Source organism: Nuphar pumila, chromosome 6 (genome assembly GCF_984573655.1).
Source record: "Nuphar pumila chromosome 6, dmNupPumi1.hap1.1, whole genome shotgun sequence".
NCBI classification, from domain to species: Eukaryota; Viridiplantae; Streptophyta; class Magnoliopsida; order Nymphaeales; family Nymphaeaceae; genus Nuphar; species Nuphar pumila.
Genome location: NC_143254.1, coordinates 95,596,663 through 95,624,601, shown reverse-complemented (window position 1 = coordinate 95,624,601; position 27,939 = coordinate 95,596,663). Strand labels below are relative to the sequence as shown.

At 35.6% G+C, this 27,939-nt stretch overlaps 1 protein-coding gene across 3 annotated transcripts; it reads left to right on the top strand.

Moving 5' to 3' along the window:
• The first annotated feature begins 99 nt into the window (after window positions 1–99).
• LOC149835271 (uncharacterized) lies at window positions 100–27,939 on the top strand. Of its 3 annotated transcripts, XM_090011782.1 has the most exons (6): window positions 100–214; window positions 347–373; window positions 499–561; window positions 27,372–27,450; window positions 27,533–27,578; window positions 27,667–27,939. In XM_090011782.1, exons 1-6 carry the CDS (start codon window positions 173–175, stop codon window positions 27,674–27,676), a joined length of 267 nt encoding a protein of 88 aa, XP_089867908.1. In that variant the 5' UTR covers window positions 100–172; the 3' UTR covers window positions 27,677–27,939. The 3 variants fall into 3 exon arrangements, with proteins under 3 accessions (XP_089867908.1, XP_089867909.1, XP_089867910.1); XM_090011783.1 differs by lacking the exon at window positions 27,667–27,939 and having other exon boundaries at window positions 27,533–27,582; XM_090011784.1 differs by lacking the exon at window positions 347–373 and having other exon boundaries at window positions 103–214.

The following is a 27,939-nucleotide window of genomic DNA, read 5'->3' as shown; positions in this document are numbered from 1 at the left end:
CACAACCCGGACTTCACTGACCCATTTGGACATATCACGACCAGGTTAACCGCCCAACGAAAACAAAACCCCCGCTTAAGCCCTAAAGTCTCCCTCCTGCTTCCTCTCCTCTAGTTTTTTTCTTTTTTCTTTTTTTGGGGTTTCGATCGAGAGAAGCAGAGCAGCAGCAGCGATGGCGACCACGAAGGTTCAGAGGATCATGACACAACCCATCGTACGTATCCAATGCACCCTCTCTCCCATTTCTTTTTTAAATCGTTTATTTTTTTTTCATAAACCCTATTCCCCCCCTTCAACGGGAAACGCTAACTCTGGATTCCTCCAAATCTCTTCGCCTTATTTGCAGAATCTCATCTTCAGATTTCTTCAAAGCGTAAGATTTCGCGCTTTTATTCCGTTCGTTTTGATTCCAAGAAATTTCGCTCAGCGTAGAAATGTCGTTTTTTCTTTTGTTTTGTTTAATGTATGCTATTGTTTTCTCGTTCCATTTGTTTTCAGAAAGCGAGGATCCAGATCTGGCTATTTGAGCAGAAGGATCTGAGGATCGAAGGTCGAATTATCGTAAGTCGCGAGCTTTCATCGCGTCTTTGCTTTTGGAACTTGTATCTATGGGGGTTTGGTGTTTATGCCCACGTGCTACTGCATGATTCACTGTTTTTTCTTTATTTGTTTTCCTCTTTTTTTTGGTTGAAACTTCAATATTACGATTTGCTAGTTTTCCTGTGCATAAAAAAGCTAGTGATTTGCATTTGGATGTTGAATTTGATGTGTTTCTTTTTCATCACTACCTTATATTTGATGATTATATCGGTTCCCTTGGGCATCTGTGCTCAGATTCAGACTGATGCCTGTCAGACCTCGTTTGGGGGGTTGTATCGGTTCATTGTGTTAGAACATAGGTGTATATCAGAAACAAGGGGAGAAAAGCAAGTTTCATTGTGGTGTTCCAACACAACTTATCTATAGAAACCATCGGACATCCAAATATGTCATTTATTGTTTTTAAATAGCTAAGAAAAAGATCAAATGTGGCTTTCACTAATCAGTATAAATGCTTATAGGACACCAAGATAATGGTTGATATTTGGTTTGGATCTAGGTAGAACAAAATTCAATTAATTAGACGCAACAAAGTGAAAAGAAAAAAGAACAGAAAGAGGTAGAGTATTGTTATCATCGCAAAATTTTACTTTTGTAAGTCAAACTGACTTTTGAAAAAGATTTTGAAAATAACTCGCCTTCGTTTTTAAAATGAAGGATAATTCTGAAGAATGGGACTCGCCTGTCGGTACGAGGTTCAATCATTCTTGACGCCTTTACAAGGGGTAATCAAACCAAGGATCAAAAGTGTGATTAGCTTTGCTTAACTTGTCTAAATCGTGTTCTATTTCCTAAATGCACAAAAAATTAGGCATGTGCTATGAATTTCAGGAAAATGCAAATTTAAAAACATGATGTTTGCTTCAAAGTTTGGAAAATACTTGGAAAAGAAGCCCTTTGAAAATCGTGAATCCTTATTGAGAGAATGTTTCCGAGAAAATGAAAATCGATTTATGAAGAAATCTTGAAGTTTTGTGAAAATCGATTCTGGGAAAACTTGGATAATTCTGAGAAAAGTTTGAATTTTGAACTTTGGAATTGAAGATGTTAGGATTTGGAAAATCATGGGTTTGAACTTGAAAAATACTTGAAATATCCTTTGAAAACTCATAATTTTGAGAAAATCGATTTTTAAATAAGACTTGGAAAATTTTGAGAAAATCAATTTCTCTGAATTGGATTTGGGATTTGTAAATTGAATGAAATGAATGAATATGGATTTGAAAATCATGATTTTGAGGAATTGAGAAAATCCTTTTGTATTTTTAAGAAATGCAGTGCATTTTGAAGTTAGCCTAAGATTGTAGGCTGAATGTGGCTAATACGAAGATTACAAATCTGAGTCTCGTTCATATTCTGTCTATGACCATAAATACGAATTCCACCGAGTTTGTGAACTTCCTAAGAGTCTGTGCACGTGAATTTGTAAAAATGTGCATGAATTGACATACATAACAATTATATATCAAAGTTTAAACTATATGCAATACAATTTCTAATATAAGCAGAAATTGAAATTCTTATTCCAAAGTTTACATTTAATTTACATCACTAATTGAATTTAAATAAAGAAAAGTAAAGGAAAGTAAAGTCTTCAATATCCCTGCAAAACTAAAAAACTTGTTAGTGAAGATATGTCGGTTTTTTTAGATTTATCCAATAATATTTGGAAATTACTGGATTTTGCTAGATATAAGCATTTTTCATGATTATCTGAAATAAACATAATGAAATCTGAAATAAAATAAAAGAAATAATGAAAATGAGATTTGAAAATTCGAAATTGGAGTCAAAATGATCAAAATACCCATGATAGCAAGACTATGGCCTTGAAATCAAGATTTTCAGAAAGATATTTTGTAAAAATGTGGTTTTGAAATTCAAATGAGGATAAATTAAGCCAAAGATGATACAATATGATTAAAAATGAGAAAACCAAAGTTTGGAATTTCAAAATTGAGGTCAAATGACCAAAAAGCCCCCAATAACAAGACTATGACCTTGAAACCAGGGTTTTCAGAAAATATTTTGGTAAAAACTTTGAGTTTAGGGTTTAAAAAGATTCAAATGAACATAAAATTGAGCATAAAACATCCTAATATGATTCTAAACATGAACAAACCCTAAAAACATGAACTTACACACGAAAATTCAAAAATATCATGAAAATCACGATTTTGGCAGTGTTTCGGGATTATGCGGGCACCCTATTTTGCAATTTAATCCATTCAAGCATCAAATGAGATCCAAAATTCTCAAAAATTGGTATCTGCACTTGTTATCACCCTAGAATTGGATTGGAATCATAAAAATATATTTTTGACATTATTCTAATTAAAAAATTGCATTAAAACCCTAAAATATGCTATTTTTAACCCGCGATCACATACCTGTTTCAATGTCAGACCCGAATTAGGGGTCAATTCACCATGAAAATTCCTGAAATTTTACAGAGCAATAGTAGACAGAAAAACAAAGAATCTCCCTTTTACAAATCGGAAAAATCATCTCCGGTTAAGGAGATATCGTTATGACAATCTGAACTTTAATTTAACAAATATAAAATTGATCAAAACAGACACTTCCGGTTGCAAATACAGAAAAAAATAGCAGACTTCATAAAAAATTTCTGAGATTTCAGCAGTGAATAATAGACAAATAAACAATGAATTTCCTTTTTTATAGATCATGAATCAGATCTACGGTTAAGGATCTATGATCAACACAAGTTGAACTAGGGTTTTAGTAAATCATAACGAGTTTTAAAAAGTTGATCTGATTCATTTGACAGAAGAAAAATATCAAACAGTGACAAAAAAATATGAAAATGTTATAATAAATATATGACATTAACATGAAGCTACTGCACTTTACAGATCTCGAATCAGATATCGGATGAGAAAAATATCACATCTACAAGTTATACTTGAATTTGAACAATGATTATAATCAACAAAAATCCTGATTCGACTTTGTATTTTTCCAACAGGGTTCCCGAATCCCAAAGCTTCTGAATTTTTTACAGGAACTCACTAACACATCCATGGATTACATATAAAAAATTCAGAAATTTTTAACAAAGATTTAAATGCGAAATAACATGATTTTTTACAGATCTAGAATTAAAACACATGAAAATCCAATAAAACACTTAAAAAGCATGATTTAACAATGAAAAATAATAAAAAATATGTAAACAGCAAAACGAAATTTAATTTAATGCTGGAACACATGCAATGAACATTAATATGATAAAAAAAACAGGGAATCCATGGTTAGATTTCGATTTGCCCATTAAAAGTTGGATTTGACCCATTAAACGAGTGAATCATAATCTTTTTTGGGCGTTTAGCATAATAAATAAAAAAAATAAAACATTGTTAATGAATCAAAACGTGTAAGGCACCATCAAACATCAGCTTAACATCATTTTGAGGTCCTCACATGATTTTTTTGAAATAAAAGAAAAGAAAAAGTATGCTAAAAGAGGCGATAATGGTTATTTATGGAATAAAGTAATTAAAATGATGAAAATAATAAAATAAATTAAATAAAACCTTACCTTGGGGCTGCAACAATGGAGGAATGAGAGGAGGACCCTAAAGAGAGAGAAAATCATGAATTTTGAGAGGGAGAAAAGAGAAAAAGAGATCCTTTGACCCCCCCTTTAGGTCTCCTTTCATAGGTTTTTCAAAATCCCTTTAATTAGGGCCTAATTAATACACAACTTTGACTTTTTCAAACTCTATCTAAAACCACCGACGATTTTAATGAAGACTCCTAACCTAAATGGACTCTAGTTAACTATCTTAATTGACCTAATGAAACTCTAAATGACTTGGGAGACTCCAAATGTGATGCCACTTGGCATTTAAAAAAAACTAATTTTTAAAACTTTAAAATCAAGTTAAAAACAAAAAGTAAAATGGAGGTTTTAAAAACAAGCTTTGACTCACCTAGACATCTAACCTATGTAGGACACTGACTAACCCTTGTCTAACCCTGATTTCTTCAATTGTGGTGCCACCCCAAGTGGGCCCCACTTGAATTTTCAAAAACGATTTTAGAGCTTGAGAATGAGAGTTTTTTTAAAAGATATTAAAAAATAAGCTTGGAATTGAAAGTTTTGAAATGACACAGAGTTCTGACTGGGTCAGAACTCCTCCAGATATGGCGCCAACTAAGTGGACCCCACAACAGAGTTTTGAAAAATTTGAAATAAAGACTGAAAATAGCTTTGAAAATGAGTTAAAATCAACAAATAAAATTCAGAGGCTTGAAAATAGAGTCCTAAGCGAACTGAAACTCCGGGCTAGAGTCCTGCAATTCTAGGACTCTGAGATTTTAAAATTTTGAAAGCCAAATGAGGAACTTTTTGAAAGATTTTATCAGAAATGGTAAAATAAGTCAGAAAATGCAGTCAGGGTTAGAGTCTTAACTCAGTCAGAACTCTGAAATAGAGTCCTGAATTAGCTGAACTCTGCAAAATGACCTAATTTTTGAAAAACAAATGAAAAAGAATGAAAATGGAAGTAAAAACATACTTCAGAACAGACTCCTTACTGGATTAGGATTCTGGGACAGAGTCCTGATTGGACTAAAACTCTAGATTTTTTTGGTATTTTCTGAAAAACAGATGAAAAAACTTATGAAAACAGTGAAAATAATAACAAGTATTGCAATCAGAGTAGAGTTCTAATCCAACTGAGACTCTTGGGACATAGTCCTAATTGAAGTAGGACTCTCAGAATTTTGGATTTTCTGAGAAAACGAATGAGAGGATTTTGAAAAAAGAAGTCAAAAACTCAGAGTTTTAGTTGAACCAGGACTCTGTTTGAAGAGTCCTAGTTGGATCAGGACCCTAATTTCAATTTTGAGAGAATCTTTCAAAAATCCTTTTATTTATCCTTTCAGGAATCAAAATTGTTATACCTTTATTATGGGATTTCAAAATTCAGAGGTTTTATCCCAGAGTCCTTATAGAGTCAAGACTCTGTCCAAAGTTTCTTTTCTCGCTTTATTTTCACTAGTTTTCAAAAGCTTTATCTAAATCTCACCATTTGTTTCTCAGAAAACCAAAATTTTTCAGAGTTCTAGTCGAATTTGGACTTCTTCAAAGTCCTAGTCAGATCAGGACTTTGAACCGAACTTCAATCATATCTTGTTTTTACTTGTTTTCCCAGGTAAAAATAACGATGAATGATAGAGTCCTGATCCGACTGCAACTCTGAGGAGGAGTCCTAATCCGACTAAAACTCTAAAGTTTTGGCTAAAATGGAAGATTTTGAAAATCAGATGAAAAGATTTTAAAAACAAGTGAAGAACATGAGTAACAGACGAAATCGGGATAGAATCCTGCTTCAATTAGAACTCTGAGAAAGAATCCTAATTCGACCGAGACTCTAGAATTTTGGCTAAAAACAGGATTTTGGTAGGTTTTCCCAAAATAGGTAAAAAGGGTAGTAAAAAAATAGAGTTCTGATCCGACTAGGACTCTTGAAAAAGAGTCCTGATCTAACTAGGATTCTAGAAAAAGAGTCCTGATTGGACTGAGATTCTGAAATTTTGGACAAAAATGACGAGAATGGGCAAAAATATGACCACAACTGGTTTAAAATCAGAATGAAGTTTCAAAAATGTTCAAAACGATGAAAATACAGAGTCCTGATCCGACTATGACTTTGAAATTTTTGAGATTTCTGATAAATAAAGGGATCCAGAAGCGACACCACCTAAATGGGTCTCATGTAAGAATTGAAATTGGGTTTAAAACGAATCCAGATTGTTTTTTGAGGAAAACATTTCAAAATATAAGATCCTGGGGGTTGGAAAATGACCAAGATGTCGATTTAAAACCAGGTTTTGAAATTGATTTCGAAAGAAAAGTTTTAAAAACTCGAATCTGGATTTAATAGTTTGAAAACGTGAGTTATGGATCTCGATAATGAGATGAAATGACATACAATGCTATGCAATGCCATGAAATGACATGTTGAATGCATGCAGTGATATGCAATGACACATGAAATGTAAACACTGAATGAGAGTGAAAATTTGGGGTGTTTACAAGTATGTTCATAACATAAGGTGAAGAAAAGAAGAAGAAATAAAAAAATAAAAGAAAAAAGGAGAAAAGGGTCAGAGAAGAAGAAGAAGAAGAAGAAGAAGAAGAAGAAGAAGAATAATGAAGAAGAAAAGAAAGAAAAAAAGAAGCAACAACAAAGAAGTAAAAAAAAAAAGGTCAAGTGGGGGCTTCAACACCCATTTGGCGACTTATGTGTGAGGCATGCATCCCAAGCTTGAGGCATGCTTGAGGGGCAAAAGTCAGTCGAGGAGCGACAAGTGATCCAGGAAGCGGAAAGCGAGGCATTTCTAAAATTTTAGGAAGCGGGAAACACAAAACGACTTAAAAGGTAATCGAGAATCGAACCGGAAGCAACTTAGGAATCAAACTGAAAATAAACAAGGATTCAAAGGGGAAACAAAGAGGGAAACAACCTAGGATTCGAGTGGAAAGTGAACATGAATCGAAAGAGAAGCAAAAATATAATTATATATTTTTTAATTTATCAAAATATAAGATTTATGTTATCATTGATAAAATAAAACATGAGTAGATACTCGATAATATTAAAACTAATTTATTAATCTCAAAATTGAATCATATATGCAAGTGTAACCATTTAACAAATGCATTATGTTGCAAGCATTTAATAAATAATACATCAAGAAAAATTCATAACACATATTCCTGTTGCAACTATTAAAACAAATGCATCATGTTGCAAGCATTTAATAAATAATACATCAAGAAAACTAATAAATTTTATTAAGAAGCATAATTGTTTCAAGAAATGAATCAAATGATTTATTATTATAGGGTGTGATCTCTGCAAGATAGAAAAATCAATAAACTAAAAGATTACATGGAGATATGGTTAAAAATTTTAATGCACAAAACAAATTATGCATCACATTTATTTCAGATTACATTGAATTTGTTTTCCCTTTTTTTGGTTTTTTCCGTTTCCAAAGCTACTTGCTGCATAAATTAAAAAAAACAAATAATAAATTTTTTATGAACTAAATAAAGAGGCATTACATGAGGAGTCCATACAAATAAGTAAATATTTTAAAGCTTAAAAAATGATAATTGCTATCTATGTCACACAGACTCGGCTAAGGAGGTGCCGCACCCGAGGCTAAGGAGGTGCCGCACCCGAGTCGACACGCCCCGACACGGGTGCGGACTCGGCCCGGACTCGGTCAACGAGTCCAGGCCGAGTCCGTCCACATTTTGGACTCGGTCAACTTTGACAGAGTCCAAAAATGTCCCTAAAAAATCATTTTTTATATTTTTTATTTAAAAAAATATATATAAAAAGAGTCACAGACTGTGACTGTGCTGCAGTCACAGACTGTGACTGTACTGCAGTCACAGGCTGTGCAGTGTGCACAGTAGCACAGTCTGTGACTGTGCACAGTGCACAGTAGCACAGTCTGTGACTGTGACTGTGCACAGTCACAGTGCTGTGGACTGTGCCTGTGCACAGTCACACAGACTGTGCTGTGGCATTTTAAAAATAAAATAAAATTATATATATATATATATATTGCCGAGTCCCCGTGTCCAAAAATTTTAAAATTGTGCCGCACCCGTGTCGCACCCGCACCCGCACCCATGTGACATAGATTGCTATCAACATCCAAATTCTCAAATAATAGGGCAACATTAAATCAGGTTAGAGAACAATCATTATACAATATACAGTTATACACATAGTACACACTGTCAAATTCGCTGGATTTTATCTCAAAATGCAGAAAAATAACAGAAGAAAAGGATCCATACAACTAAGTATTTTTACGACATGACGACCTTATCAAAGCACAATCAGAAGTGCAGAACTAAATAAGAAAGAGATCCTAAGTACCTAGCATGAACTAGACCAAACATTTTAGCCAAATTAAACAAAAAAACAAAAAAACAGAACAATGTTGAGAGAGAGAGAGGTTGCCGTAGCTCGCAGCTGGAGGTCGTTGGAGCTCGAGGGAGGTTGTATTGAAAGAAAAAAACCATTTTACCCTTTTCCAAAACAACCTCTCTTTTATTATTTTGGTAAAAAAAATAAATTGAAGGCTAAAAAAGAAAACATGCTTCTTGATATTGGGAAGCACACTTCCCATTAGTGGGGAATCCCACTTCCTACCAATGGGAAGCACGCTTTCCATTTAAAACAGTCCGCTTCCCAGCGCGTTTTGGAAGCGCCACATTTCGTGCTTCTGAAACGCTCTTCGGGGAGCACAGTTCCCCAGGTCCTATAGCACTTTCGGTAACCCTAGGAAAAAGTGCACATCAAGGTTTATGGCACAGACCTCATCCTATTATTTTGCTTTATGCATGAGCCTTGAGGTAAAGAAGCCTACACCTCACATAGAGGCATGCCTTTTGCGCCTTCTGGCACACTTTTAACAACATTGATTTTGATATTAACAAAATAAAAAGATTTTCCAAAAAAAGTATATAATTTATTTTGTTATTTATGTTTACATATTTATATATTTTGTATCTTGTTATCACCTTGATATTTCCCAAGAAAAAAACATAAATTTTAATATGTTGCGAGCTTTTACCTCATTTAGAATTTCTTAGAAAATTAGATTTGTGACATTGCTTGAAAACAATGTGCTGCTCTTTGAAAGGAAAACCATTGTTGTCAGAATCACTGCAGTCGATCCATATCGGCCAAAAATCGATTCAGAAATCGGCATCGAGCTTATTTTATTAATTCTTTAAAATATTTAAAAATACTTTTAATATTTTTAGTATTAGTAGTATTTTAATATTTTATCGACACATCATCAGCTGGTAAAAAATTGGCTGATTCACTAGATTTGTTTAAGTCTGAATTGATCAATTCTTTGAATTGTTTTGAAAATCAATTCAACCCCGATATTGATCCTGCCAACATCGAGGAAAACTCACAAGTAGTGTTGTTAAAAAGTCGCTTCAAGGTGCAAAAAGCACCCTTCCAAGTGAGATGCAATCAATTTTTCCTTGAGGCACACCTATAAACCACAAAGGAGTATGAGTGCACCTCATTTACCTTGAGGCATGCCTCGTACCCATGTGTTCAAATGCGGCCAAAGCCCTCCATTTGATCCTTTTTAATTCACTAGAAAAAAAGGAGAGGGGGTTCCGATCAATTAGGGCTATCCTCCCTCTTTTCCCCTTTCTCCTCGTCCTTCTCCCTTCCACCTGTGGCAACGAGTCCGCCAAGATTTTTGGCCGTCCAGAAACCCATGAGTACTCTCTCCTCTTCCTTTTCTTCTTCTTTTTCCTTCTCTTTCTGTTTTTTCCTTTTCCTTCTTTTTTTCCCCTTCTTCCTCTTTCTTTTTTGTGGCTGTGCATATGATGTGTGCATATGATGTGTGTTTGTGCACGCACTCTGTCTGTGCACATTGTTTACGTGTTTGTATGTGTCTAGTACTGTAGTGTATATGAGAGAGAGAGAGAGAGAGAGAGAGAGAGAGAGAGAGAGAGAGAGAGAGAGAGAGAGAGAGAGAGAGAGAGAGAGAGTTGTTTCATATATATGTGTGTAGGTGAATGTGTAGTTTATTATGTTCTTGTGAGTGGTGTTTTGTGTATATAGTGTAATTGTGTGTAACTCTTTTTTTTTATAGCATGCTGTGGTCTACAAAATTATGTAACTGTGTTTTCTATATGTATGATATATGATATATTGCCTATATCTATGTAGAATGTTGATTCTTGCTGGTTATTGTGATTTTCTTAGAGGTATTCAAACTTTTCATATATATTACATCTATCTTAGTTTTTTATCTGTCACAGGGATTCAGCCTACCAGGTGCCGCACCCTCGTCGACGCGATGCCGGTGCACGTGCGGTCTATAATGAGATATTGCGGAAATATAAAGAGTGCTTATAATCCCTTACAACAATGAATAAAAGAGACAATATCACAAGTCCACTAAGGGACAATACAAGCACAAGCCTTGAAGAATGCAACAATATAAAAAACCTCTTATTGAAAAGAGAGAAAGCTCTCAAGAATAAAAATATACAAGGGGTTCACCCCTATTTATACAAGAGGGAGTGGAAGGAAAAGGAGGGCCAAGGGCCTCAAAAGGAGAGCCCAAAAGGGGGCTCCCATGGAGTCGTTGGGAGCCCCCAACGATCACATTTGTGATGATCGTTGGGGGCTCCAACGACTCTATGGTTGGAGCCCCTTTTGGTTCCTAAAAAATACAAAAAAAAAGAATTACATTTTAACAAAAATCGAAAATAGTTGTTTTCTAAAACAATTATGTGAAATTACAAAAATACCCCTATCGGGTATTGATGTAATATATATATATATATATATATATATATATATATATATGTGTGTGTGTGTGTGTGTGAAGTACATTTTAACACCCCCTCAAACTTTACGGGGGAATGACAGAAAGTTTGCCAAGAAAAAACATGAAGTGGGGATCCGGAAGAGTTTTAGTAAAGAAGTCCACCAACTGATATTTTGAAGTGACATACGGTAGAGCAATTGTTCCTCGTAAGTATTCATCACGAACATAGTGACAATCCATTTCAATATGTTTTCTACGCTCATGGAAGGTATGATTGCTTGCAATATAGATGACACTCTTGTTGTCGCAACATAATTTTGAAGCTTCGGTAATATCAACCCCATGTCGTTCAGAATGCGAAGCCATACAAGTTCCATTGTTGTGGTTGCCATAGCCCGATACTCAACTTCATTAGATGATAGTGAAACTTTCTGTTGCTTCTTGCATCGCCAGACAATCAAAGAGTCCCCTAAAAAGACGCAAAAACCAGTAGTTGAAATTCGATCATTAGGATTACCTCCCCAATCTGCATCAGTATAAGCAAGAAGATTCAAGGAAGAAGATGATGATAAAAATAGCCCTTTATTGATGGTGTTTCGAATGTAAGAGATGATCCGGAGAACAACACTCATCTGCATAGTTGTAGGAGCATGCTGAAATTGACTAACTGAGTTAACCAGATGGGTGATATCCGGTCTGGTGATGGTTAAATAGGTGAGAGACCCAATGAGTTGTCTGTAGGGTGTGGGATCTTCCAGAAGAACCCCGTCCTCCAACCGTAATTTGGCATTATTAACCTCAGGAGTCTCTACCTTTTTGTCATCCGAAATCCTAGACTTAGAATATATATATAACAAGCTTCATCTGTGACAAAATATATCCTCGAGAAGAGTATGCAACTTCAATTCTAAGAAAGTATCTAAGAAAACCTAAATCAGACATATTAAAGTTATTTTTTAACATATTTTTAACACCAATAATACTATTTTGATCATTCCCAGTGATAATCATATCATCAACATAAAGTAACAATATTACGATACTAGTACCTGCATTTTTAACAAAAAGCGCAATGTCAGTATAACAAGAGTGAAATCCTAATTTTATCATGATATCACTGAAACAGTCATACCAAGCCTTAGGGGCTTGTTTAAGGCCATATAATGCTTTTAAAAGCTGAAGAGTTTGACCTTGCTTAATATTAATTCCGGGTGGTGGATCCATGTAAACTTCTTCACTTAAACTTTCATTTAAAAATGCATTTTTTACATCAAGTTGATAAATAGACCATTTTTTGGTTGATGCGACAACTATTAAAGTCCTGACACTGGTCATTCGAGCTACGGGAGAGAATGTTTCTTCATAATTAATTCCATATTCTTGTGAGTATCCCTTAGCGACTAACCTAGCTTTATATCGTTCTCAAGAGCCATCGCTTTTAGTTTTGACTTTGAAGACCCAACGACACCCAATAGGTTTTTTGTGTGGGGGTAGATTAACTATTTCCCAAGTATTACCCTTTTTTAATGCATTTAGTTCAACTTGCATTGCTTCAACCCAATGTGATATAGATTTAGCTTGATTATAGTGAGCGGGTTCAAAATAAGAATGTAAGGTTATTAAACATGCTCGATAGTTGGGCGTTAAGGAATCATAAGATACAAACCTATTTGGGGGTATTGATATTCTAGAAGAATGTCTAACTTGTGGTTCCTCAATAGACTCAGAATTTTGAGAGTATTTTTTGAGGGCACTAATAGGGTTTTCTTGATTTCTTCTTGAGTAAACATTCATATTTGTATTATTATCATTTGAGGGTATTATATCAAGATGGGACGCCTCACATGTATCTTCTATGTTTTCAAGGAAATCTTCTTGTATGTCATCAATAAGCTCATATAAAAATATGTAATCAATTTCATTTGTTTCTTCTATTTTATCAAAACCATTCTCTTCTTCTAAAAATGTTACATCTTTTGAAACATATAGTTTATCATTCTTAAAATCATAACATTTATATCCTTTTTTATTTTCACCATATCCTAAAAAAACACATTCGATTGCTTTTGGAGACAACTTATCTCTTTTATGTAATAGGACAAAGCATTTGCAACAAAAAATACGAAGACGATTGAAATCGGGTGAAAGTTTAACGAGCTTTTCATAGGGAGAAACATTTTTTAATTTAGAAGAGGGCATTCTATTGATTAGATAAGTTGTGGTTAGAACGACTTCAGCCCAAAACTTCTTTGGAATATTTCTAGAAACAAGTAATGTTCTAGCGGTTTCTACAATGTGCCTATGTTTCCTTTCCGCTAGGCCATTTTGTTGAGGGGTCCTAGGACATGATTTTTTATGACAAATTTCATTTTGGGTTAAATAGTTTTGAAATTCGTTAGATAAATATTCACCACCGGAATCGGTTCTTAAAATAGATATGTTACTTTGGAATTGATTTTGAATTTTTCTATGAAAATCTTTAAAGAAGGTAAATACTTCCGACTTATGACTAAGAAAATAAATCCAAACATACCAAGTAAAGTCATCAATAAAAGTAACATAATAAGAATAGCCCCCTTTAGACATAACCGGAGAAGGCCCCCAAACATCCGAATGCACCAATTCAAAAGGTCTTGATGAAAGAAAAGTTCTAGTTAAAAATATAATAGACTAAATTTTTTCAAAAATACAATCTTTGCAACTAATTTCTTTTTCCTTACAAAATTTGTTTCCAAAGGAAAAAAGATACATTTTGGAATAACACGGATGACCAAGTCTTTTATGCCAAGTTTCTATATTTTTTTCTTGGACATAAGAACAAAAATAATTTGTAGGAAGATCGAGATGGTCCATATAGTAGAGGTCTCCCTTTCTATGGCCTTGCCCAATCCGCTTCCCGGACCGGAGATCCTGCACAAAGCAACCATTAGATGAGAAAGATATTTCACATCCATGCTCGGCAATTTTGGGAGACCGAAAAAAGTTTAAATTTAGTTTGGGAACAACTCTTACTTTTGGAACACAAAATTTTTGAGAATATTTAAAAGAACTTGAAATTTTTAAAAAGGTTCCATCGGCCGTAGAGACACAAGAATCCTTTGAATTGGTGCAAACATCAACAAGTGCATTTTCATGGGGGGTCATATGAAAATAGACTCCGGAGTCAAGGATCCAAGAATACGTACCGAGTGATGATGTAGAAGCAATAGCCGCACCCGATGTGGAGGAAGAAGCTTTTAGAATTTGTTGGAGAGCCATAAATATTTGCCCAAGAGTCTCTTTGAAGTCATTATTTTTGCCTTCATCTTCTTTGGTGGCAGTTTCTTCAAGAGAGGTCACCTTAGGCTTGAAAGTACCATTAAGCTTTGGGCAAGCGGGTTTGATGTGACCCGGCTCATAGCAATGATGACAAACAATCATTTTTCTTGCTCCATTATAGTTTCCTTGTTTCCCAAAATGAGGAGGTTTATAGGTTCTTACATTGTTACCAGGTTTCGATACGGCAAACACTTCATCAACATGTTTACTCATGCCAAGCCTTGTCTCCTCTTGTGTGATTTCGGCAATGACATCCTCAATGGGAGGAAAAATAGATCTATGGAGAAGTGAGGACCTCACTTGCTCAAATTCGGGACGTAGCCCAAAAAGAAATTGAAACAATCGTTCTTGTTCCATTTGTTTTTGTCTTAATTCAATATCTTCCATAGAAATCCATTTTGGCTCTAAAAGAGCCAATTCATCCCATAGTGGGTTTAGGGCAATAGTCTTGAATGCTAGAATCACCTTGTTTGGTGGTTCTAATCTTTTCTTGCAAAAAATATGCTCTTGCAAGATCCTTTTAGGTATACATACCCTTCATAAAGGACCAAGCCTCATTGGCCCGACGAAATTTAGCTATATTATCACATACCTTAAGCTCAACATTGTTCATAAACTACACAAGGATTTTCGCGTGATTGCTTTCCCAATCTTCCACTTCTTTTTTATGATTTTCAATGGCCTTGAGGGCGAGCATCTCCTTCAAGAGCCTTTTCTTGACCTCCTTAGTTCTTCGTGAGCATAAACTTAGGTTTCGGAACGGTACCCATGACAAAACCCCAAAGTTTCTTTCCTTTGAGGTTGTTTTCCATTGCCGATGCCCACATCATGTAATTCTTTCCATTGAGCTTGAAGGATAGGTCGATCTTTGCCTCCATGATGTTTCCAAGAAGTGAGAAGAGATACACAAAATATGAAATACACGAACCACACTTTTCCTTCAAGAATCAAGTGGCTCTGATACCATGTAATGAGATATTGCGGAAATATAAAGACTTCTTATAAGCACTTACAATGAATAAAAGAGACAATATCACAAGTCCACTAAGGGACAATACAAGCACAAACCTTTAAGAAGGCAACAATATAAAAAGCCTCTTATTGAAAAGAGAGAGAGCTCTCAAGAATAAAAATATACAAGGGGTTCACCCCTATTTATACAAGAGGGAGTGGAAGGAAAAGGAGGGCCAAGGGCCTCAAAAGGAGAGCCCAAAAAGAGTCTCCCATGGAGTCGTTGGGAGCCCCCAACGGTCACATTTGTGACTGTTGGGGGCTCCAACGACTCTATGGTTGGAGCCCCTTTTGGTTCCTAAAAAATACAAAAAAGAAATAAAAAAAATAAAAAAAAGAATTACATTTTAACAAAAATAAAAATAGTTGTTTTCTAAAACAACTATGTGAAATTACAAAAATACCCCTATTGGGTATTGATGTAATATATATATATATATATATATATATATATATATATATATATATATATATATATATATATATGTGTGTGTGTGTGTGTGTGTGTGTGTGTGTGTGTGTGTGAAGTACATTTTAACACGGTCAACCCGACCCTGGGTGCGGTTAACGCACCCAGGGTCATTTATGTCCAACTTTTGGACTTGAAAAAAAAAGAGGCCCGCTGAAATGGGCATGACAGCCATAAAACTTAGGAACTGGTTTGTCAACATGGCGAGTTTCGAGACACAACTCTTCAACTTTATTTACGGCAACCACATGCCGTAGCCAACTACCAAGGAGTCTCTTCTCCAAATCGTTTCTTTGGGTCAAGCGCAGGTTTGGGTGCTTGGTTCAACAAGAATCGATTGACAACAGTGAAGAGATCGGTTCCTTCTAGCGGCGAGTGCGACTCGCCGAGCTTCTTCTGTCTCTTGTGTTGCTTCGTGGTCGAAGGGAAATGATCCTCATCGAAATCTGCAGAGCGGATTGCGTTGGGGAGATACCTCCATCTCTTGGACAGGATGCTGGTCCTCACCGCAACTTTGATGGGGAGTGAATCAGGCAATGCATTGATACTACACCCGTGGCTTTCTTCATCATTCTCACCTTTTACTGAAGATCTGACACCTCTCGTAGTTGATGAGAGCTTAACTTTTCATGAAAATCTGGATGGTCTCATAGAACAACCATACTGTATCCTGAAAATTGAAGAGAGCACAAATGGTTCTTTTAAAATAGAGGGTTCAGGAACGCAAAAGGGTAATGATGCCCATGTTGGCCTGTACAGATTGCAGTCCACTGTACCTGCATGCAAATATTAAATCAGATTTTGATTTCCTTCGAGATATGCGCTGGGCTGGAGGTTACGTACTACAAAAGTTAATACAAAATATCTAAAGCCAATGAGCTGCCAGATTTTGGGGCAGGATGTAATGATCATTTACAATACAACCTTTCTTCAGGGATGACCAGCTTGGTTACCATTCAAAAGTAGCTCAGTTACGGAACTAAGAGAGAATAACTAAAAGAGTCGGATGGAAAACCAATCATATATGTCTTGGCTAGGGGGAAAATGGGGTCTCGCCCCGTTTGGACCGGTGTTCGTATCTTATTTGGTTCTTTTACATGTAATCAGATATCCATCAAATCCTGATATTTGTCTGATTCAATAGCAAAAAATTAAAACCATATATGCATCCAGCAGTGCTCGATTAAACTATTAAACTCGGCTCAGACCAGTAGAGCTTAATGAAGAAACTCGATTAAGCTTGGTTAATACAGTCTTATAATGATGAATTTTAGCATATATATAATTTTTGTTTTTTAAAATGTACTCACGATATTTGTTTTTATTTTATTAGTGTTACTGTTAACTGTTAAAACTTCAATATATATATATATATATTTTATTTTTTTACATTTTTGCCCTTGCCGCACCCCTGCACCCGGGTTTTTTGGAAGTGCCGAATCCCCGCACCTGCACCCATGTGACATAGTTTTTTATATATAAATAACACATTGCTTATTTGTCTTTTTTATTTCTACCAAAACTTTTTATATTCTTTGTGAAGTTTAAACTTTATGCTTCGAGGCTTATGTGTCACTTCTTAGGGGAGTCTTGTGCTTCGCTATACCTCAACACTATTCACAACATTGTTCTCGATGTTTTAGAAGACTTAGCCTTATTCACCAATCAGCTCTACTAGCACAAGGAGCCGCTCCCAATGACAACCTATGTGACAAGGACATGAATGCGAATAGGGACGCAACACAAATTTGTGCGTGTGTGTTTCAATTAGGACACAATGGCATGTGCATATGTGTCTATGCAAAAAAAAAAGTATATTATCAACCAATATGTTAATATTACTAATTATAAGTAGATATTTTGTGTATAGATAAGGCATTTCAAATTTAGAGAAATAGAGAGGGTACAGGGAGACAAAAATGAGGGGATATCAGTTTTCATTTTGGAGAAACTATAAAGGGGAAGAGGGGCCGCATGGCAAAAAGAAGGATGGATTGAATTGAGAGAGAGAGAGAGGTATTGTTATTTTAGTCTTGTATACAACAACAACAACAACGCCTTCATCCCAAAACAATTGGGGTCGGCGATATGAACCAAAAAAGAAAATCATTCTGGGTCTTCCACATGAATCCTTCTCTTCCAATCATTTCTATCCAATGCCATGTCCTCGATGAGGTTCAAAGCATTCATATCCTTTCCTATATTCTCCATCCAAGTCTTCTTAGGCCTACCCTGACCTCTTTTAATAATATATTTTTTCATTTCTCCATCCTTCTAAATGGAGCATCATTAGGCCTTCGCCGAATATGTCCAAACCACCGTAAACGATTCTCTCTCATCTTATTTTGAATGGATGCAACACCTACCTTCTTACGTATCTCCTCGTTTCGATTCTTATTTTTATTGTATTTCCACACATCCGTCTAAGCATACACATCTCATATGCACTCATTTTTTGAATATGATGTCCAGTTGCACTTTTCCATTTCATCCACCCAACCTTTATCCTATGATTTACATCTCCATCAATTTCTCCATACTTTTGAATGATAGATCCCAAATATTTGAAACAGTCATTCATCGATATTTCTTGCTCACCAAGCTTCACTACACTCCCATCACTACTTCGTTGCTTACTAAACCATAATTCCATATATTCTGTCTTACTCTTACTCAACTTAAAACCTCTTGCTTCCAATGTCTGTCTCCATAATTCTAACTTAGCATTAACCCCAACTCTAGACTCATCAATCAAAACAATATCATCAACAAACAACATACACCATGACACATTTTTTTGAATTGATCTCGTAAGCTCATCCATCACTATAGCAAATAGGAAAGGGCTTAATGCAGATCCTTGATGTAACCCAACCGTTATTTTAGTCTTGTATCATGTAATTATTTTAAAATAAATAAAATGATCACATTTGTAATAATTATAAATATATTTAATATTAACAAAAAACACATTTAAAGTTAATGCATATTTAACCACATTGGATGCTCTCTTTCTCTCTTTAACACAATCCATCTGACCATTGTCCCTCTCTCTCTCTCTCTCTCGCGCGCGCGCACCAGACTATCCTATGGCCATCCATCTCACATAGACATGCTGAAAAGAACAAGGGACATCATTTTTGTGTAGATTCCCATTAGGAATAATATATATGGGGACACAACACAGACATAAGTTGACATATCTCTACGGCATAAATCTCTCTCTCTTCATTTGTTTAGAAGACTTTGACCAATATTTTAGTCTTGATGGATCAAAATTGCCATTTTGGATGGGTTCTTGTGAGTGAGATTCAACACAAAGTCACTATCTTCAAGTAGGCGATTTTCCAACTAGAAAATTGGAGGAAACTTCAATTTTTCTTCCTGTGTTCCCACTTTTTTTTACCAACATTCAACTTGATTTGAAGTCCTTATTGGTTCTCGTGAGTGGGTTTCAGCACAAAGTCACCATTTAGAAAATTGCAGGATTTTTCAAGGTTTCCTCCTTTTTACCCTATTTTTTACTGGCATTCAACTTGATTTGAAGACCCTTTGCACCACCAAACCGTCAGAAGAACACCTGATTCGAGAAGCGCCATGGAGATTGAGGTTGAGGAGACTCACTCACACATGTGTATTGCCTTCCATACCTTCCATAAACATCTGACATTGGTGGTGGAAGATGGAGAGTCATCCGTGAATGGAGAAGATGGGGTGCATGGTAGATTAGAAGTGCAAAGAAAAAGAAGAGGACACTGGATAAAATCGTAAGAATTGTGAAGGGTAAAAGTAAAACTAACTTTTTAATAATTTGCAAGCTATGTCACTTGGGTACGGGTACAGGTACGGAGGGTACGACACGACAATTCAAAAAAATGTGGGTACGGGGACACGGCTATATATATCACATAAATACAAAATAAATTCAAAAGAAACTGAATATAATCTAAATATATATGCTATATCTAAAATATATATTATATACTGAAAATATGAAGTTATAAACTGAAAATATAATTATAAGTTATAAATTGAATACAAACTTGTATGTAAAATGGTGTGTCCGGGTGTTGATGCGTGTCGACACGAGGATACCCATGTCGACACGGGTTCAGAGGGAAAAATGGAGTGTTCGGGTATCATAGATTGCAAGGGAAAAATGAAGATCTGAAGTGAGAATACAAACTTTCAAATTAGGAAACTGACCACAAGTATGGTTTTGGTCATTGTTACACAGACTCTTCTAACAGGTCACCGCACCTGTGTCGCACCCGCACCCAGGCGGGTGCGACACTTGGACACAGCTTCCTTTGTGTTAGGTGAAGTCAACCACACTGAGGTCCATTTCTATCCAAAAGTAGATTCAGTTAACCCTAATCAAGTCCATTTTTATCTATTATATATATATATATACATATATATATAAATACATAACTGCACACAAATACACATAATGTTAACTTAAAACTGTTAAAAATTATATATATATATATATATATTGACAGGTTTTGGTTAAGAATAAGATAAATGATGTATTTGAATTACTAAATTTCCTGAGTGTGAATTCAGATTAAAAAAAACTGGGTATATTTTATTTTAACAATGTTTCAGTGGAACCAACATTGTAAAAAGTAGTTATCCACCAGTTTCTTATCTTTGATATATATTTTTATTAATTAGAGTAAGAGACTAAGAGGTGGAAACTAGCTTCAATCACGCATGCAAGAGGTTGACCGTAATATAGTGCCAACTTTCACTTCTAGGCCTGTTATGCTTCAACGTTTAATTACTGTCTTTGTGATTCTTCAATGACATCTTGTTCAAATGACAAGGTCTTACATCTGTACATCAAATGAGACACGTGTCTGAAGCTTTGAGGATATCTTATGGCAATCCAAGAGGTGTGCTGGGACACATTGACTCGTTATTTTGTGTACTATTTCTTATATTCTCTCCAGCTTCTCTAGAGTGACAAGCAGTGTAGTTTGGCTTTTGGCACTTATCACCCATTGCTGCTATTTGTTGCTGGTTTAGATTTTGAGAGCTTTAAAGTTATGTAGTTAAAGTTGTCCCTGGCCACCTAGGCCCATTAGATAGTGTCCAATACCTAGCCATTGCCGGTGCAAGGTGAGTGCCTAGGTGGAGCTGACTAACTGAAATACTAAAATTTGCTACAAAGTTGTATTCTTTTTTTTAGTAATATTATTCTACAACAACAACAACAACTACGCCTTCATCCCAAAACAATTGGGGTCAGCGATATGAACCAAAAAAGAAATTCATTTTGGGTCTTCCACATGAATCCTTTTCCTCCAATCATTTCTATCCAACGCCATGTCCTCGGTGAGGTTCAAAGCATTCATATCCTTTCCTATCATCTCCATCCAAGTCTTCCTAGGCCTACCCCGACCTCTTTTAACTAATATATTTTCCCATTTCTCCAACCTTCTAACTGGAGCATCATTAGGCCTTCGCCGAATATGTCCAAACCACCGTAAACGATTCTCTCGCATCTTATTTTCAATGGGTGCAACACCTACCTTCTTACGTATCTCTTCGTTCCGAATCTTATCTTTTATTGTATTTCCACACATCCATCTAAGCATCCGCATCTCAGCTACACTCATTTTTTGAATATGATGTCTCTTGGCAGCCCAACATTCCGTACCATATAGTAAGGCGGGTCTAATAGTCGTCCTATAAAACTTTCCCTTCAACCGCAATGGCATTCTACGATCGCACAACACTCCAGTAGCACTTTTCCATTTCATCCACCCAACCTTTATCCTATGATTTACATCTCCATCAATTTCTCCATACTTTTGAATGATGGATCCCAAATATTTGAAATAATCATTCACCGGTATATCTTGCTCACCAAGCTTCACTACACTCCCATCACTACTTCGTTGCTTACTAAACCGACATTCCATATATTCAGTCTTACTCTTACTCAACTTAAAACCTCTAGCTTCCAATGTCTGTCTCCATAATTCTAACTTAGCATTAACCCCAGCTCTAGACTCATCAATCAAAACAATATCATCAGCAAACAACATACACCACGGTACATTTTCTTGAATTGATCTCGTAAGCTCATCCATCACTATCGCAAATAGGAAAGGGCTTAAAGCAGATCCTTGATGTAACCCAACCGTTATCGGAAAATTGGTTGTCACCCCTCCACAAGTGCGGACATTGGTTTGTCATACATATCTTTAATTATACTAATGTACTTGAGAGAAACACCTTTCTTCATCATTGTCCACCAGAGAACGTCCCTAGGTACTCTATCGTATGCCTTCTCTAAATCAATAAAAACCATATGCAAATCTTTGTTCCTCTCTCTATATCTTTCAATAAGTTGTCTAAGAAGATGTATAGCTTCCATAGTTGATCTTCCAGGCATAAAACCAAATTGATTCTCCGATACCATGACAACCTTCCTCAACCTAGACTCAATCACCCTCTCCCAAAGTTTCATAGTATGACTCATGAGTTTTATACCACGATAGTTTGTGCAATCTTGTATATCACCCTTATTCTTATATAAAGGCACCAAAGTACTCTTCCTCCACTCATTAGGCATCTTATTTGTTCGCCAAATCAAGTTAAAAAGATTTGTCAACCATTCTAAACCTTTCTCTCCCAAGCATTTCCAAGCCTCGATAGGTATACCATCTGGGCCAACTGCCCTTCTTGATTTCATTTTCTTCAAAGCCTCTGCAATTTCTTTCTTTTGAATCTTGCGCATGAAGTCACGATTTATCTCATGAAAAGGAATGGAGAAGTCTCCAAGATCTTGAGCATGACTATCATTAAATAGCTTATCAAAATAATCTTTCCATCTCTCCTTAATCTCCTCATCTTTGACTAAAACCCTTTGCGTTTCATCTTTGATACTTCTAACCATACCCAAATCCTTCGATTTCCTATCTCTCATCTTTGCAAGCCTATAAATATCCTTCTCGCCTTCTTTGGTATCCAACTTGTCATAAACCTCCTTATATACCTTAGCCCTCGCGTTTCGAACAACTTTTTTAGCTTCCTTCTTTGCTATCATATACTTCTCCAAATTCTCATTATCACGACTCTTAGATTTCTATAACACTCTCTTTTAACCTTAATAGCTAATTTGACATCCTCGTTCCACCATGATGTATCCTTACCTAGTGGTGCACCGCCTTTAGACTCACCCAATACCTCCTTAGCTACTTTTCTCATACCACCCGCTATCTTATTCCACATTGATTCTGAATCCTCCTCGAGACACCAATCAACTTCCTTAACTACCTGCTCTACAAACATTCCTTGTTTAGCTCCTTTCAGTGCCCACCACTTAATTCTAGGATCTATCCTATGTCTATCCCTTTTGAGGCATTGTCTAATTCTAAGATCTAAAATTAAGACTCTATGTTGTGTAGCTACACTTTCTCCTGGTATAACCTTACAATCGATGCAACAACCCCTATCTCTCTTTCTAAGTAGGAAAAAATCTATCTGACTCGTATTAACCCCACTTTTAAATGTTACTAGGTGAGACTCCCTCTTCCTAAACCAAGTGTTTGCTAAGATCATATCATAGGACAAACAAAAATCTAAAATCCTTTCTCCACTTTCATTTCTTTTTCCTATACCATAGCCTCCATGGATATTCTCAAATCCATCCCTACTAATGCCTACATGTCCATTAAGGTCACCGCCGATGAAAAACTTTTCTCCATAAGATGTCTCTTGTACTACTCCATCTAAATCTTCCCAAAATTGATGCTTAATGGAATCATCTAAACCTACTTGAGGTGCATAAACACTAATAATATTAATAATATCCGTACCTAATACTAATTTAATAAGTAAAATTCTATCACCCTTCCTACGGACCTCAACTACATTATCTATAAACTGACGACTCATAACAATCCCTACTCCATTCCTATTCCTATTTATTCATGTATACCAAATCTTATATCCCCAAGGTTCTATCACTTTAGCTTTCTCACCTACCCATTTGGTCTCTTGAAGACATAAAATATCAATCTTTCTCCTACACATAACATCTACTAACTCTACCAACTTACCAGTTAAAGACCCTATGTTCCAAGTGGCTAACCTAATTTTATGGTCTTGGACTAACTTCTTTACCCCCACCCGTCCAACAAAGTGAGGGAACCCTTGCCTATTTGACACCACACCCGGGCGCCGGTGTGACGCGTTGCTTCTAGGCGACGACCTAGCAACCCTTGCACATTTATCACTGCCTCCGGGCCTAGAGAGTACAGCGCGTCGCTCAGTAGGGAACGCCCCAACGAAATTCTCATATTGGTTCATTTTCATAGGATATGACAAAGTTTTTATGCTGGCTGTCACAGGCCTACCGCAACCCTCCTCCTTTATCCGGGCTTGGGACTGGCAGTGTATAACTACACAGGCGGAGTTGTAATATTATTCTACATTTTCAGATTTTTAATTATTTTTTTTTGTCTTATTTTTTAAAGTAAAATATTAATTTGGGTTTCTAGGTGTCACGTAAGCACTAAGGGGACTTGGCACTTAGGTGCTGCCTAGTGCTTTTTGACTAGTTACCTTCAAAGTTGAGTGAGTGAGTGTGCATCTCTGCAGATACACATATTATAGGCACAATTATCGGTAACATTTTATAGTGCACCAACAAAATGATATCAAGGATAAAATACCATGGTATTTTTGAAAAATATTTCCATTTTTAACCAACTTGGTAATTTTTCCATAGATTGCAATATTATCATGTTATTTAACTTATTTTCAAACTAAATTTACTTCTTATTTGTTTCTACATTTTGGATATGATTTTTCTCTTGCTTTATTATTATAAAAGGAATTCTTAAGTCTTTTTTTTTGCATAAAACTGTTCTTTTGTTTTATTTTGTGTGTTAATTCAAGAGTTCAGATTTCTGAAGTTTCCTAGAGATTTATGAGAACCCTACAATATCCTGGGAAATTGCCTTGCTGAGATATGGTTATGATTGATGATCTTTATATGCGCCTATGTGTACATGTATGTGCACGTGTGTGGGGGCTGGGCCAGGGCGGGCGGTGGTTGAGAGAGAGAGAGAGGAAAAATATTTCTATACATGTATGTGCGTGCTCCTCAATCTGATTTCATTTTAGATTAATTTAATGTTCATCCAACTTATGGACTGTTGGTGTTGGTGACACCTTCCTTCAACTTCTATTCCATATTAATATTGGAAAGTACATGCTGTTAATAGCTATGTCACATGGACACTTCACTTCCCATGTTGACACAACAGGACAATTGGACACTTGATTGGCACAGTGAAACCAGTTTCACACAGTCAACATTGTATCATTAACTTTATCTATTTCCTTTGACTATCTTATTTGCTTCTTTTATATTTACTTGAGTTCTTTTTCTTTTTAAAATTTGTTATTAATTACATTACATTTCAATTTCAACGTAGTTTCATTATCTGATGTTCCTAATTATAATGATTTAGAATTGTTGGTTTTTATACACCCACACATACATCTGTGTGTGCGGCTGTCCTTGTGTCCTTATTTTTGAGAATCATCATATTGTACCAACCTTGTCTGCATTGTATCGTATTCTGCATCTGTATCCATGTGACATTGGTTAGCAGAGTTTCTCTAGTACCTTCGAAACCTTCTAATGCCAAAAATGTCTTATGGCAACCTGAAATTTGAGCATGTGTTCTAATTGCATTCGGTACACAATAGTTGGGACTTGTTGTCACCAAAGTCTCATAGGATAAATTGGATGGAGGTTGATAACATAACTTGGAGTTAATGATGGACTCACGCACACATGATTTACGTGTACGCACTAGAAAGGTTGCCTAGGTTGACTATATCAATTCTAAACTAGTGATATTCATTCATGATGAATTAATGTGTATATAAGTGTGCATTTGAGGCTCTGTTTGGGAACCCGAGTTGAAAGCTGCAGATGGGGATTCACCAAATCCCTGTCGGCTCTGCTGTTTGGTGTCAACGATTTGGGACAATGAGAGGAGATTAGAGGGGCGTTGGTGTTAAAATTTGTGGATTCCATGAGAGGACGATGTTGTCAAATATGCAGATGCTGAATCCGCTCCTGTCGCCCCTCTCGTCTCCCTCCTGACATTGACTCTCAAACAGAGCCTGATTCTTCCCCTTTTTGGCATGGCCCACATATAATGCAAATAGATTATTTCCTCACCTTTGTATATTTATCCTAAAAGAATAGGATAAATAGCATTGTCACAAATATCGGTGATATTTTCAAAATATTGCGATATTATCGCTATATTTTCAGCGAATGATAATATAGGTAGAATATCACGATATTTTGAAAATATCACCAATTTGATAATATCATGATATTTTGAAAATATCACCAATTTGATAATATCACAATATTCTCGGGATATTATCATGCTATTATCAATTATTTTTCAATTCTTAAATATGTTTTTCTTCTTTCTTTTACATTTTTATTTATTTCTTTTATTATATATGTATTTTTGTATAAACATGATATATTTTTTACTTATTTTTGTTATTTTTTAAGCCTCGAGATTTATCACCAAACCTATAATATTGTGAGAAATAGCCTCACCGAGATATAGCCGATACCGATATTTGTGACTATGATAAATAGGCTTTGACTATTTCTCGGTGCATTCAAATGCACTCTTGGGAGAAAAATAACTATCAATGTTTCAATGTAAGATGTTCCTAAAAAAAGATGGATCTCCATTCCATTTTCAGAGAGAGAGAGAGAGAGCATCCATCTAAAAGGTTGCAGAGGAAAGCAACAAATGTTGCATCGTAACCCCTAAAACACAGTTTCTTGGAATAAGAAACATATTGCATGCTGTCTCCAAGACTCAGCTTTTGCATGTGTGTGCACGTGCATTAGAAATCTGACAGGACACGTGTTTGTTTTAGGTTTGTAATGCCTTCCCTTTTTCATTGAGATAACTAGTATTTGTTTGATATACATTTCAAATTTCAAGTAATGTGCTTCTTAAAGTTGCAAAGCACATGCTGTTCGTATTATTTGTGAATCTTGTGCATTTGTGTTAATAAGCTAGCCAAGAACTTTTACTGATTGATGTCTAATTGCCAGAAAACTGTGTGATGCATTAGTCAATATTGGTGGTTTTTTAAAATCCACCCGAATGGTGCATATTCTGATAAGCTGACCTCTTTATTTCTTATATCTAAAAGTTTGTGGACTGTTCCATTATTAATTATTTTGGCTGCATAAATGTATTTGATTGTGAACTCATAATTTGCACCTAGTCAGATGATTGCATTCTTAAACATCTTTGTGGGCAATGGCAATCATATTTCACTATTTCTACCATGAAAATCTCAAGTTGTACGTTTTTTGTTATTTGACTTGAACTTCAAACATTGAAGTTTCTTATACATTACTACTGTTATGGCTTGAAGGTGCACTTGTTGGCCTTATAGGGGGCCAACCTTTCACCTCGTTCACTTTCTTTTCAATCTCTATGATGGACTGGCACTTAGTAGCAAAATCATGCATTGATTTGTTTTTAATCCTGGAAATTAATGTATGGTATGCGTTTCACAGGGTTTTGATGAGTACATGAATTTGGTGCTGGATGATGCTGAAGAAGTCAACATAAAGAAACACACAAGGAAGTCTTTAGGTGGGATAATTGGCACGTCTTTTTTTCATGTTTTTTATCATGCAATTGTTTTAGCTTATTATCATTTGTCTGTTTACTGAAGGGAAAATTCTTTTGAAAGGAGACAACATTACTTTGATGATGAATACGTAAGTGTTCTGCCTTTCCATCTCATGTGCCAGCCTAAATATCTCTGTATTCATTTTATCCAAATCCGCCTTGGCCTTTTCTTTACAGGGGAAAATGATGGAAGCTATCCAAATGCTTTAAAGAAAACCAACTGGAGTGTGGTAGTCCTAAAGAACATGATGTGATGATGTCTACATGTATTGTTGGGCATGCTTTTTTCTTTTCGTTTATTTTTTTTAGATTGTACATTGTTCTGTTACTGCTTTTTGTGGCGTTAGGACCACATGCATTTAGCAACCTTTTCAGTCTTTCCCCTTGGCGGCTATGGTCTGTTTTCCTCTTTTTGTATGAATACGGACAATTTAGTTTGGTATGCATGCA

Coding starts and splice junctions, on each gene's coding strand:
- LOC149835271 (XM_090011782.1), top strand. CDS start 173: ATGGCGACCACGAAGGTTCAGAGGATCATGACACAACCCATC. Junction 215..346: donor GGATCATGACACAACCCATC/GTACGTATCCAA, acceptor CCTTATTTGCAG/AATCTCATCTTCAGATTTCT. Junction 562..27,371: donor GGATCGAAGGTCGAATTATC/GTAAGTCGCGAG, acceptor TGCGTTTCACAG/GGTTTTGATGAGTACATGAA.